The 14140-nt window shown below is 51.4% G+C and overlaps 1 protein-coding gene across 1 annotated transcript in view; it reads left to right on the top strand.

The window, feature by feature from the left end:
- SLC6A5 (solute carrier family 6 member 5) overlaps positions 1-14140 on the top strand; it is a 109561-nt gene that overhangs the window by 52642 nt on the left and 42779 nt on the right. The window contains exons 7-10 of the mRNA XM_089660229.1: positions 602-726; positions 2613-2725; positions 5939-6070; positions 13714-13813. Of these exons, the coding sequence (XP_089516355.1) occupies positions 602-726; positions 2613-2725; positions 5939-6070; positions 13714-13813 (470 nt within the window). The remainder of the gene's footprint in view (positions 1-601; positions 727-2612; positions 2726-5938; positions 6071-13713; positions 13814-14140) is intronic.

Here is a 14140-nt window from a genome sequence, read left to right as displayed (position 1 = left end):
ACATGACAACATGGGGGACATTTCAGGGGGGGGGATACATTGTAACATGACAACATGGGGGGCATTTCAGGGGGGGGGGAATACATTGTAACATGACAACATCGGGTACATTTCGGGGGGAATACATTGTAACATGACAACATGGGGGGCATTTCAGGGGGTGGAGGGGGAATACATTGTCACATGACAACATGGGGGACATTTCAGGGGGGGGGAATACATTGTAACATGACAACATGGGGGACATTTCAGGGGGGGGGGAATACATTGTAACATGACAACATGGGGGGCATTTCAGGGGGTGGAGGGGGAATACATTGTAACATGACAACATGGGGGACATTTCAGGGGTGTGAAGACTTCTTCAAGGCACTGTAAGAAGTTGGCTGACCGAACGTGGCACGCGCTCACAACGCTCCAGCGACATTTGCTGCATTTTGGATGTAGAACTTTCTGTTAGCTGATCCCATCTTTCCCATCATTGTATTGGAATGAATTGAATAGATGACGGAGGTACACGGCACCTCATGCCTCCGGATCTCCATGTCTCCTGGGGAAGCGGCATTCTTCTATGTATAATGGAGAACTTTTTCTCCTTCAGGGACACGCTGATCGTCACCTGCACCAACAGCGCCACCAGTATATTCGCTGGATTTGTCATCTTCTCTGTCATCGGCTTCATGGCGAACGAGCTGAAGGTGGACATTGACAAGGTGGCTGATCAAGGTATGAGAGAATCGGGTCTACAGAGCGCAAAACAATGACACACTGACACCTGGGGGTCCCAGGACAATGACACACTGACACCTGGGGGTCCCAGAACAATGACACACTGACACCTGGGGGTCTCAGAACAATGACACACTGACACCTGGGGGTCCCAGAACAATGACACACTGACACCTGGGGGTCCCAGAACAATGACACACTGACACCTGGGGGTCCTAGAACAATGACACAGTGACACTTGGGGGTCCCAGGACAATGACACACCAACGCTTGGGGGTCCCAGAACAATGACTCACTGACACTTGGGGGTCCCAGGACAATGACACACCAACACTTGGGGGTCCCAGAACAATGACTCACTGACACTTGGGGTCCCAGAACAATGACTCACTGACACTTGGGGGTCCCAGAACAATGACACACTGACACTTGGGGGGTCCAGAACAATGGCACACTGACACGTAGGGGTCCCAGGACAATGACACACCAACACTTGGGGGTCCCAGAACAATAACTCACTGATACTTGGGGGTCCAGAACAATGACACACCGACACTTGGGGGTCCCAGAACAATGACTCACTGACATCATAGGGTCCAGAACAATGACACACCGACACTTGGGGGTCCAGAACAATGACACCCTGACACTTGGGGGCCCAGAACAATGACACACTGACACTTGGGGGTCCAGAACAATGACACACTGACACTTGGGGGTCCAGTACAATGACACACTGACCCTTGGGGGTCCCAGAACAATGACATAATGACACTTTGGGGGTCCCAGAACAATGACACACTGACCCTTGGGGGTCCCAGAACAATGACATAATGACACTTTGGGGGTCCCAGAACAATGACACACCAACACTTGGGAGTCCCAGAACCATTACACATTGACACTTGGGGGTCCAGAACCATTACACACTGACACTTGGGGGTCCAGAACCATTACTCACTGACACTTGGGGGTCCAGAACCATTACACACTGACAATTGGGGGGTCCCAGAACCATTACACACTGACACATGGGGGGGTCCCAGAACAATGACACACTGACACTTGGGGGTCCCAGAACAATGACACCCTGACACTTGGGGGTCCAGAACAATGACACAGACACTTGGGGGGTCCCAGAACAATGACACACCGACATTTGGGGGTCCAGAACAATGACACCCTGACACTTGGGGGCGTCCCAGAACAATGACACCCTGACACTTGGGGTTCCAGAACAATGACACCCTGACACTTGGGGTTCCAGAACAATGACACCCTGACACTTGGGGGTCCAGAACAATGACACACTGACCCTTGGGGGTCCCAGAACAATGACATAATGACACTTTGGGGGTCCCAGAACAATGACACACTGACACTTGGGAGTCCCAGAACCATTACACATTGACACTTGGGGGTCCAGAACCATTACTCACTGACACTTGGGGGTCCAGAACCATTACTCACTGACACTTGGGGGTCCAGAACCATTACACACTGACACTTGGGGGGTCCCAGAACAATGACACACTGACACTTGGGGGTCCCAGAACAATGACACCCTGACACTTGGGGGTCCAGAACAATGACACCCTGACACTTGGGGGGTCCCAGAACAATGACACACCGACACTTGGGGGTCCAGAACAATGACACCCTGACACTTGGGGGCGTCCCAGAACAATGACACCCTGACACTTGGGGTTCCAGAACAATGACACCCTGACACTTGGGGTTCCAGAACAATGACACCCTGACACTTGGGGGTCCAGAACAATGACACCCTGACACTTGGGGGTCCTAGAATGTTTCAAGTATAATTTAGCCTGTAGCGGGCAGTATGGCCATATTAACTGACTTCTTCCACTTCTGCCCCCCAGGACCCGGCATTGCGTTCGTGGTGTACCCCGAGGCTCTCACCCGCCTTCCTCTCTCCCCGTTTTGGGCCATCATATTTTTCCTCATGCTCCTCACTCTGGGGCTGGATACAATGGTAAGACCAGAGCAGCTCATTGGTCATCTCGGCTTCTATGAAATGTCGATGTCATTATGTGTTCGATGTCCAATGTTAGGAGATGATCTTTGCAGATGGAGGAACATACGGAGATCTTCCCTCAGCCTGCTGGAGGAATATCAGAGGAAGGAGAGTGGGGGAGGGGAGGAAAGTCAATTCTTATTTTCCATCATTGTAAATCTCAGCAGATTACCAGTAATCATGTGAATGGAAAGTATTAATTGAACCCGAAAATAGGAGAGTTTGTTGTGTTCAAATTGTGAGCTTCTGAGAGGCATTGCCGAGTACACACATATGTGATTGGATGACAATCTTTTCTTCTGATAAGATACAATAGAATGAAGCAATTTTCTAACACCAGGAAGATTCATATTTTATTCATATAAGCTTCAAGTTTCAATTCCCTTCCCTACATTTCCTTCACTCCCAAGTCTACAATTCATTTTGCTCTCTCAATGTAGCCACCTATTCAGGGCAGAGGGTGTAAGTGATGAAGAGTAATGAGCATGAATGAAAGAACACATCCCTGGCATCCCTTTAGACAAGCATGTTCTTACCTGATGGCCACTGGATGGTGCAGGATTTGACTGTGCTAATCAGTAGCTCGGTCTTATAGAATGCAGTCAAGCGACTGATTGGGCAGACTAGATAGCTAAAGTGCAATGGGAAGCTCCCTCCTTGAAACATGCACAGTTAAAGGGTGCCTTGGGATGTGTTTCTTCACTCTGCAATCTGCAACTGATTGGACAGACTAGATAGCTAAAGTACAGTGGCCAGCTTCTTCCTTGGAACATGCACAGTTAAAGGGTGCCCTGTGATGTGTTTTTTCAAAAACATGTTCCTCCCTGCTGGCCATGGGATGGTGCAGACTATAGCTATGCTATGCTGATCAGTTGCTTGGTCTTTTTAAATGAAATCAAACAATTGATTGGGAAGACTAAATAGCTAAAGTACAATTGGATGCGCAGTTAAAGGGTGCCTGGATATGTGTTTCTTCACTCTCAAAAACATGTTCCTCCCTGCTGGCCACTGGGTGGTGCAGACTTCAGCTATGCTATGCTGATCAGTTGCTTGGTCTTATAGAATGCAATAAAGTAACTGATTGGGCAGACTAGATAGCTAAAGTACAAGGGCCAGCTCCATCCTTGGAACATGCACAGTTACAGGATGCCTTGGGATGTGTTTAGTCACTCTGAAAAACATGTTCCTCCCTGCTGGCCACTGGATGGTGCAGACTATAGCTATGCTATGCTGATCAGTTGCTTGCTCTTTTTAAATGCAATCAAACAATTGATTGGGCAAACTAGATCACCAAAGTACAATGGTCAGCTCCCTCCTTGGAACATGTACAGTTAAAGGATGCCTTGGGATGTGTTTCTTCACTCTGAAACCACTGGATGGTGCAGACTTTAGCTGTGCTGATCAGTTGCTTGGCTACTGATTCAGAAGCAAGTCTTATAGAATGTAATCTGACAACTGATTGGGCAGACTTGATAGCTGAAGTACAATGGCCAGCGCCCTCCTTGGAACATATACAGTTAAAGGGTGCCCTGGGATGTGTTTCTTCACTCTGAAAAATATGTTGGCCACTGGATGGTGCAGACTTTAGCAATGCTATGCTGATTGGTTGCTTGGTCTTATAGAATGCAATCAAGCAACTGATTGGACAGACGTGATAGCTGAAGTACAATGGCCTGCTACATCCTTGGACATGCACAGTTAAAGGGTGCAATGGGATGTTTTTCCTTCACTCTGAAAAATATGTTAACCACTGGATGGTGCAGACTTTAGCTATGCTATGCTGATCGGTTGCTTGGTCTTATAGAATGCAATCAAGCAACTGATTGGACAGACTAGATAGCTAAAGTACAATGGCCAGCTACATCCTTGGACATGCACAGTTAAAGGGTGCTATGGGATGTGTTTTCCCCCCCCGAAAAACATGTTCCTCCCTGCTGGCCACTGGATGGTGCAGACTTTAGCTGTGCTGATCAGTTGCTTGATTACTGATCCAGAAGCAAGTCTTACAGAATATATTCTGACAACTGGTTGGGCAAACTTGATAGCTGAAGTACAATGGCCAGCTCCCTCCTTGGAACATGCTCATTTAAAGGGTGCCCTGGGATGTTTTTCCTTCACTCTGAAAAATATGTTAACCACTGGATGTTGCAGACTTTAGCTATGCTATGCTGATCGGTTGCTTGGTCTTATAGAATGCAATCAAGCAACTGATTGGACAGACTAGATAGCTAAAGTACAATGGCCAGCTACATCCTTGGAACATGCAAAGTTAAAGGGTGCCCTGTAATGTGCTTTTTTCACTCCAAACAACATGTTCCCCCCTGCTGGCCACTGGATGGTGCAGACTTTAGCTGTGCTGATCAGTTGCTTGATTACTGATCCAGAAGCAAGTCTTATAAAATGTAATTTGACAACTGATTGGGCAGACTTGATAGCTGAAGTACAATGGCCAGCGCCCTCCTTGGAACATGCTCATTTAAAGGGTGCCCTGGGATGTTTTTCCTTCACTCTGAAACCACTGGATGGTGCAGACTTTAGCTATGCTATGCTGATCGTTTGCTTGGTCTTATTTTTTTATTGCAAGCTCCTTTTTGCAGTATGAGTGTGTTGTTGTTGTGGTTGTTGTTGTTTTTTTTGTTGTTGTGATTGTTGTTGTTGTGGTTGTTGTTGAGGTTGTTGATGTTATGGTTGTTGTTGTGGTTGCTGTTGTTGTGGTTGTTGATGTTGTTGTTGTTCTGGTTGTTGATGTTCTGGTTGTTGATGTTGTTGTTGTTGTGGTTGTTGTGGTTGCTGTTGTGGTTGTTGTTGTTGTTCTGGTTGATGTTGTTGTTGTGGTTGTTGTTGTGGTTGTTGTTGTTGTTGTGGTTGTTGATGTTGTTGTTCTGGTTGTTGATGTTGTGGTGGTTGTTGTTGTTGTTCTGGTTGTTGTTGATGTTGTTGTTCTGGTTGTTGTTGATGTTGTTGTTCTGGTTGTTGATGTTGTGTTTGTTGTTGTTGTGGTTGTTGTTGTGGTTGTTGTTCTGGTTGTTGTTGTTGTGGTTGTTGTTGTGGTTGTGTTTGTTGTTCTGGTTGATGTTGTTGTGGTGGTTGTTGTTGTTGTTGTGATTGTTGTTGTGGTTGTTGTTGTTGTCAGTGTTCACTATATTAAGGATTTGTATCTCTTCTCCTCAGTTTGCCACCATTGAGACCATAGTGACGTCCGTGGCTGACGAATACCCCAAATACCTGCGTACCCACAAGCCGCTCTTCACCTTGGTGTGCTGCCTGGCATTCTTCATAATGGGGTTCCCCATGATCACACAGGTGAGTGGTGACCCTATATATACCCAATAGGACCGTTCACTTCATTGGGCCGGATAGGTGTTTATGGACCGGACCCACAGCGTGCAATCGGATTGGGTGGTTTGTCAGTCATAGTTATGTAATAGGAGTGATACAAAATGGCAAACTATATGATACAATAATAACAGAGGAAATCCAGTCCAATAGTGTTCATAAAGTGTTACTGAACCCCCAACAGTACAATCAGTCTCATACTCACTGTGGGACCTAAGGGGTTAATCCTACGCATTGTGTAAAAAAGGCTGTTTGATCCTCTCTTCTTTGATCCTCCCCTTCTTCCAGTGTTCTCCACTTATCTCCTGATAAGACATAACATGAGGAGTCACTCTGCACATGCTCAGTTTGGTGTGTATTGCTAGAGAGTTTTTTTTTTTTCTTGGGAGGGTACATGTGATCAGCACAGGGCCAATCAGCACTGTCCAGACAGAGGTCACTGGTTTTGCATCCTTCTAGAGCAGAAATAAAACTCCTCCTACAGGCTTTAACCAGCGCTCTGCTGGACACTGATAGAAGTCGCAAGATTGCTATAATCTGCTGATGAGAAAAGGTATTTAGCACTTTATATTTGCTAAAATAATTGCATTTTCATGTTGTGTGTACTGTAGGAGAGCAGATATAGTGAATGCAGGGTCCGGGGAGAGCGGATATAGTGAATGCAGGGTCCGGGGAGAGCGGATATAGTGAATGCAGGGTCCGGGGAGAGCGGATATAGTGAATGCAGGGTCCGGGGAGAGCGGATATAGTGAATGCGGGGTCCGGGGAGAGCGGATATAGTGAATGCAGGGTCCGGGGAGAGCGGATATAGTGAATGCGGGGTCTGGGGAGAGGGGATATAGTGAATGCGGGGTCCGGGGAGAGCGGATATAGTGAATGCAGGGTCCAGGGAGAGCGGATATAGTGAATGTGGGGTCCGGGGAGAGCAGATATAGTGAATGGAGGGTCCGGGGAGAGCGGATATAGTGAATGCGGGGTCCGGGGAGAGCGGATATAGTGAATGTGGGGTCCGGGGAGAGCGGATATAGTGAATGCGGGGTCCGGGGAGTGCGGATATAGTGAATGCGGGGTCCGGGGAGAGCGGATATAGTGAATGCGGGTTCCGGGGAGAGCGGATATAGTGAATGCGGGTTCCGGGGAGAGCGGATATAGTGAATTCGGGGTCCGGGGAGAGCGGATATAGTGAATGCGGGGTCCAGGGAGAGCGGATAAAGTGAATGCGGGGTTCGAGGAGAGCGGATATAGTGAATGCAGAGTCCGGGGAGACCGGATATAGTGAATGCGGGGTCCGGGGAGAGTAGATATAGTGAATGCAGCGTCCAGGGAGAGTGGATATAGTGAATGCGGGGTCTGGGGAGAGCGGATATAGTGAATTCGTGGTCCAGGGAGAGCGGATATAGTGAATGCAGGGTCCGGGGAGACCAGATATAGTGAATGCGGGGTCCGGGGAGACCAGATATAGTGAATGCGGGGTCCGGGGAGAGCGGATATAGTGAATGCAGGGTCCGGGGAGACCAGATATAGTGAATGCGGGGTCCGGGGAGAGCGGATATAGTGAATGCAGGGTCCGGGGAGAGTGGATATAGTGAATGCAGGGTCCGGGGAGACCAGATATAGTGAATGCGGGGTCCGGGGAGTGTGGATATAGTGAATGCGGGGTCCGGGGAGAGCGGATATAGTGAATGCGGGTTCCGGGGAGAGCGGATATAGTGAATTCGGGGTCCGGGGAGAGCGGATATAGTGAATGCAGGGTCTGGGGAGAGCGGATATAGTGAATGCGGGGTCCAGGGAGAGGGGATATAGTGAATGCGGGGTCCAGGGAGACCAGATATAGTGAATGCGGGGTCCGGGGAGAGCGGATATAGTGAATGCAGGGTCCGGGGAGAGCGGATATAGTGAATGCAGGGTCCGGGGAGACCAGATATAGTGAATGCGGGGTCCGGGGAGAGCGGATATAGAGAATGCGGGGTCCGGGGAGAGCGGATATAGTGAATGCGGGGTCCAGGGAGACCAGATATAGTGAATGCGGGGTTCGGGGAGAGCGGATATAGTGAATGCAGGGTCCGGGGAGAGTAGATATAGTGAATGCAGGGTTCGAGGAGAGCGGATATAGTGAATGCAGGGTCCGGGGAGACCGGATATAGTGAATGCGGGGTCCGGGGAGACGGATATAGTGAATGCGGGGTCCGGGGAGAGCGGATATAGTGAATGCGGGGTCTGGGGAGAGCGGATATAGTGAATTCGTGGTCCAGGGAGAGCGGATATAGTGAATGCAGGGTCCGGGGAGACCAGATATAGTGAATGTGGGGTCCGGGGAGAGCGGATATAGTGAATGCACGGTCCGGGGAGACCAGATATAGTGAATGCGGGGTCCGGGGAGAGCGGATATAGTGAATGCGGGGTCCGGGGAGAGCGGATATAGTGAATGCAGGGTCCGGGGAGACGGATATAGTGAATGCGGGTTCCGGGGAGAGCGGATATAGTGAATGCGGGTTCCGGGGAGAGCGGATATAGTGAATGCGGGTTCCGGGGAGAGCGGATATAGTGAATGCGGGTTCCGGGGAGAGCGGATATAGTGAATTCGGGGTCCGGGGAGAGCGGATATAGTGAATGCGGGGTCTGGGGAGAGCGGATATAGTGAATGCGGGGTCCAGGGAGAGCGGATATAGTGAATGCGGGGTCCGGGGAGAGTGGATATAGTGAATGCGGGGTCCGGGGAGAGGGGATATAGTGAATGCGGGGTCCGGGGAGACCGGATATAGTGAATGCGGGGTCCGGGAAGACGGATATAGTGAATGCAGGGTCCGGGGAGAGTAGATATAGTGAATGCAGGGTTCGAGGAGAGCGGATATAGTGAATGCAGGGTCCGGGGAGACCGGATATAGTGAATGCGGGGTCCGGGGAGACGGATATAGTGAATGCGGGGTCCGGGGAGAGCGGATATAGTGAATGCGGGGTCTGGGGAGAGCGGATATTGTGAATTCGTGGTCCAGGGAGAGCGGATATACTGAATGCAGGGTCCGGGGAGACCAGATATAGTGAATGTGGGGTCCGGGGAGAGCGGATATAGTGAATGCGGGGTCCGGGGAGAGCGGATATAGTGAATGCGGGGTCCGGGGAGAGCGGATATAGTGAATGCAGGGTCCGGGGAGACCAGATATAGTGAATGCAGGGTCCGGGGAGAGTGGATATAGTGAATGCGGGGTCCGGGGAGTGCGGATATAGTGAATGCGGGGTCCGGGGAGAGCGGATATAGTGAATGCGGGTTCCGGGGAGAGCTGATATAGTGAATGCGGGTTCCGGGGAGAGCGGATATAGTGAATTCGGGGTCCGGGGAGAGCGGATATAGTAAATGCGGGGTCCAGGGAGAGCGGATAAAGTGAATGCGGGGTTCGAGGAGAGCGGATATAGTGAATGCAGGGTCCGGGGAGACCGGATATAGTGAATGCGGGGTCCGGGGAGAGTAGATATAGTGAATGCAGCGTCCAGGGAGAGTGGATATAGTGAATGCGGGGTCTGGGGAGAGCGGATATAGTGAATTCGTGGTCCAGGGAGAGCGGATATAGTGAATGCAGGGTCCGGGGAGACCAGATATAGTGAATGCGGGGTCCGGGGAGACCAGATATAGTGAATGCGGGGTCCGGGGAGAGCGGATATAGTGAATGCAGGGTCCGGGGAGACCAGATATAGTGAATGCGGGGTCCGGGGAGAGCGGATATAGTGAATGCAGGGTCCGGGGAGAGTGGATATAGTGAATGCAGGGTCCGGGGAGACCAGATATAGTGAATGCGGGGTCCGGGGAGTGCGGATATAGTGAATGCGGGGTCCGGGGAGAGCGGATATAGTGAATGCGGGTTCCGGGGAGAGCGGATATAGTGAATTCGGGGTCCGGGGAGAGCGGATATAGTGAATGCAGGGTCTGGGGAGAGCGGATATAGTGAATGCGGGGTCCAGGGAGAGGGGATATAGTGAATGCGGGGTCCGGGGAGACCAGATATAGTGAATGCGGGGTCCGGGGAGAGCGGATATAGTGAATGCAGGGTCCGGGGAGAGCGGATATAGTGAATGCAGGGTCCGGGGAGACCAGATATAGTGAATGCGGGGTCCGGGGAGAGCGGATATAGAGAATGCGGGGTCCGGGGAGAGCGGATATAGTGAATGCGGGGTCCAGGGAGACCAGATATAGTGAATGCGGGGTTCGGGGAGAGCGGATATAGTGAATGCAGGGTCCGGGGAGAGTGGATATAGTGAATGCAGGGTCCGGGGAGAGTGGATATAGTGAATGCGGGGTCCGGGGTGAGTGGATATAGTGAATGCAGGGTCCGGGGAGACCAGATATAGTGAATGCGGGGTCCAGGGAGACCAGATATAGTGAATGCGGGGTCCGGGGAGACCGGATATAGTGAATGCGGGGTCCGGGAAGACGGATATAGTGAATGCAGGGTCCGGGGAGAGTAGATATAGTGAATGCAGGGTTCGAGGAGAGCGGATATAGTGAATGCAGGGTCCGGGGAGACCGGATATAGTGAATGCGGGGTCCGGGGAGACGGATATAGTGAATGCGGGGTCTGGGGAGAGCGGATATAGTGAATTCGTGGTCCAGGGAGAGCGGATATAGTGAATGCAGGGTCCGGGGAGACCAGATATAGTGAATGTGGGGTCCGGGGAGAGCGGATATAGTGAATGCAGGGTCCGGGGAGACCAGATATAGTGAATGCGGGGTCCGGGGAGAGCGGATATAGTGAATGCGGGGTCCGGGGAGAGCGGATATAGTGAATGCAGGGTCCGGGGAGACCAGATATAGTGAATGCGGGGTACGGGGAGAGCGGATATAGTGAATGCAGGGTCCGGGGAGACCAGATATAGTGAATGCGGGGTCCGGGGAGAGCGGATATAGAGAATGCGGGGTCCGGGGAGAGCGGATATAGTGAATGCGGGGTCCAGGGAGACCAGATATAGTGAATGCGGGGTTCGGGGAGAGCGGATATAGTGAATGCAGGGTCCGGGGAGAGTGGATATAGTGAATGCAGGGTCCGGGGAGAGTGGATATAGTGAATGCGGGGTCCGGGGTGAGTGGATATAGTGAATGCAGGGTCCGGGGAGACCAGATATAGTGAATGCGGGGTCCAGGGAGACCAGATATAGTGAATGCGGGGTCCGGGGAGACCGGATATAGTGAATGCGGGGTCCGGGAAGACGGATATAGTGAATGCAGGGTCCGGGGAGAGTAGATATAGTGAATGCAGGGTTCGAGGAGAGCGGATATAGTGAATGCAGGGTCCGGGGAGACCGGATATAGTGAATGCGGGGTCCGGGGAGACGGATATAGTGAATGCGGGGTCCGGGGAGAGCGGATATAGTGAATGCGGGGTCTGGGGAGAGCGGATATAGTGAATTCGTGGTCCAGGGAGAGCGGATATAGTGAATGCAGGGTCCGGGGAGACCAGATATAGTGAATGTGGGGTCCGGGGAGAGCGGATATAGTGAATGCAGGGTCCGGGGAGACCAGATATAGTGAATGCGGGGTCCGGGGAGAGCGGATATAGTGAATGCGGGGTCCGGGGAGACCAGATATAGTGAATGCGGGGTACGGGGAGACCAGATATAGTGAATGCAGGGTCCGGGGAGAGTGGATATAGTGAATGCAGGGTCCGGGGAGAGTGGATATAGTGAATGCGGGGTCCGGGGAGAGCGGATATAGTGAATGCGGGTTCCGGGGAGAGCGGATATAGTGAATGCGGGTTCCGGGGAGAGCGGATATAGTGAATTCGGGGTCCGGGGAGAGCGGATATAGTGAATTCGGGGTCCGGGGAGAGCGGATATAGTGAATGCGGGGTCTGGGGAGAGCGGATATAGTGAATGCGGGGTCCAGGGAGAGCGGATAAAGTGAATGCGGGGTTTGAGGAGAGCGGATATAGTGAATGCAGGGTCCGGGGAGACCGGATATAGTGAATGCGGGGTCCGGGGAGAGTAGATATAGTGAATGCAGCGTCCAGGGAGAGTGGATATAGTGAATGCGGGGTCTGGGGAGAGCGGATATAGTGAATTCGTGGTCCAGGGAGAGCGGATATAGTGAATGCAGGGTCCGGGGAGACCAGATATAGTGAATGCGGGGTCCGGGGAGACCAGATATAGTGAATGCGGGGTCCGGGGAGAGCGGATATAGTGAATGCAGGGTCCGGGGAGACCAGATATAGTGAATGCAGGGTCCGGGGAGAGCGGATATAGTGAATGCAGGGTCCGGGGAGAGTGGATATAGTGAATGCAGGGTCCGGGGAGACCAGATATAGTGAATGCGGGGTCCGGGGAGTGCGGATATAGTGAATGCGGGTTCCAGGGAGAGCGGATATAGTGAATGCGGGTTCCAGGGAGAGCGGATATAGTGAATTCGGGGTCCGGGGAGAGCGGATATAGTGAATGCGGGGTCTGGGGAGAGCGGATATAGTGAATGCGGGGTCCAGGGAGAGGGGATATAGTGAATGCGGGGTCCGGGGAGACCAGATATAGTGAATGCGGGGTCCGGGGAGAGCGGATATAGTGAATGCAGGGTCCGGGGAGAGCGGATATAGTGAATGCGGGGTCCGGGGAGACCAGATATAGTGAATGCGGGGTCCGGGGAGAGCGGATATAGAGAATGCGGGGTCCGGGGAGAGCGGATATAGTGAATGCGGGGTCCAGGGAGACCAGATATAGTGAATGCGGGGTTCGGGGAGAGCGGATATAGTGAATGCGGGGTCCGGGGAGAGTGGATATAGTGAATGCGGGGTCCGGGGAGAGCGGATATAGTGAATGCGGGGTCCGTGGAGAGCGGATATAGTGAATGCGGGGTCCGGGGAGAGCGGATATAGTGAATTTACTAACACTTTAACACACTCTTGCAGCTCCTTGGAACAGACTAAACAAAGTGAGAGTTTATCACCTGAACCGAATTAACAGCAAACTATAGTTGAGGCCAGGAAACCTGTAACAGAAAATAAAGTTTCTTAACCCCGCGTTTGCTGGAATTCACCCCCCACACGTAGTTCCACTATGCACAGTATGCCAAGGGGTCCCAAAAACAGTCCCTCCAGCCCTAATTGCATGGAAAGGGGAACTTGTATAATTCACAGCCAGCCAGGTACCCGGGGAAGTGATGTAACCCTCTTGGGGAAAAGGTTCCTTGTAACCCTAAGAAAGGGTTCTCCTTAGTCCTGGGTCCATAGTCAGCGGGAAAGAGGTTGGCCCCCCCCCGGGGCCCCTCCAGGAGCCCAAGTCAGATGTCCAAGAGGGGAATGTTCTCTGGCTATATTCTCTATCATTTGATGGTGTGAATGTGGAAAATACCAAATTATGGCCACTAGATGGTGCTGAGTATTATAAGAATTAAGCGTGCTCCTCAGCTCCATCTACTGGCCAGAATGTTGTATTTTCCACATTCGCACTTTAGAATTCCTGGAGAACATTCCATTGACCCCAATTGTGTCTAAGCAAAGCCGGCTTTGTCCTTTTGTCTAACTACGCTCAAATGCGGGTCAGAATTTAGGCGGCCTGGGCCGAAGTTATGGTGTCCCGACCCAGTGATTGCGGGTTCTTGAGCGGTATGGGGACTCTAAATTTTTTGTCACTTGCAGGGTGGAATTTACATGCTGCAGCTGGTGGACACGTATGCCGCGTCATATTCTCTTGTCATCATCGCGATCTTCGAGCTGGTTGGGATTTCTTATATTTATGGTAAGTGGGGACAACTTTGCAAATTTTGCTCAAAGTTCGTGAATGTTTCCGAGTCTGTGGGGGGGGGGATGGGGGGGATCTTGTTATTAAATTCTGCCCATTTGTAGGGCTAACAAGCAAGCATGAGGATGGAGCGCCACGCTCCAAGATAGACACCCCAGGTGTAGAGAAGAAAAGAAATGGCTTCAGCTTGACTCTTCCCACTCTGACGCATTTCGCCCCGCCTATAACTAAACTAAGCCCGGTGGGTGGGGCTGAAACTTGTTTTATGTGTGTACATTGAGCCAGGATAGGCTTTCCTAGCACAGGAACCCACCATCAATGTGA

Source organism: Staurois parvus, unplaced genomic scaffold, assembly GCF_062004578.1.
Source record: "Staurois parvus isolate SC_StPar_1 unplaced genomic scaffold, SC_StPar_1.0 ptg001217l, whole genome shotgun sequence".
Classification (NCBI taxonomy): Eukaryota; Metazoa; Chordata; class Amphibia; order Anura; family Ranidae; genus Staurois; species Staurois parvus.
This window is presented reverse-complemented; position numbering and strand designations above follow the sequence as displayed.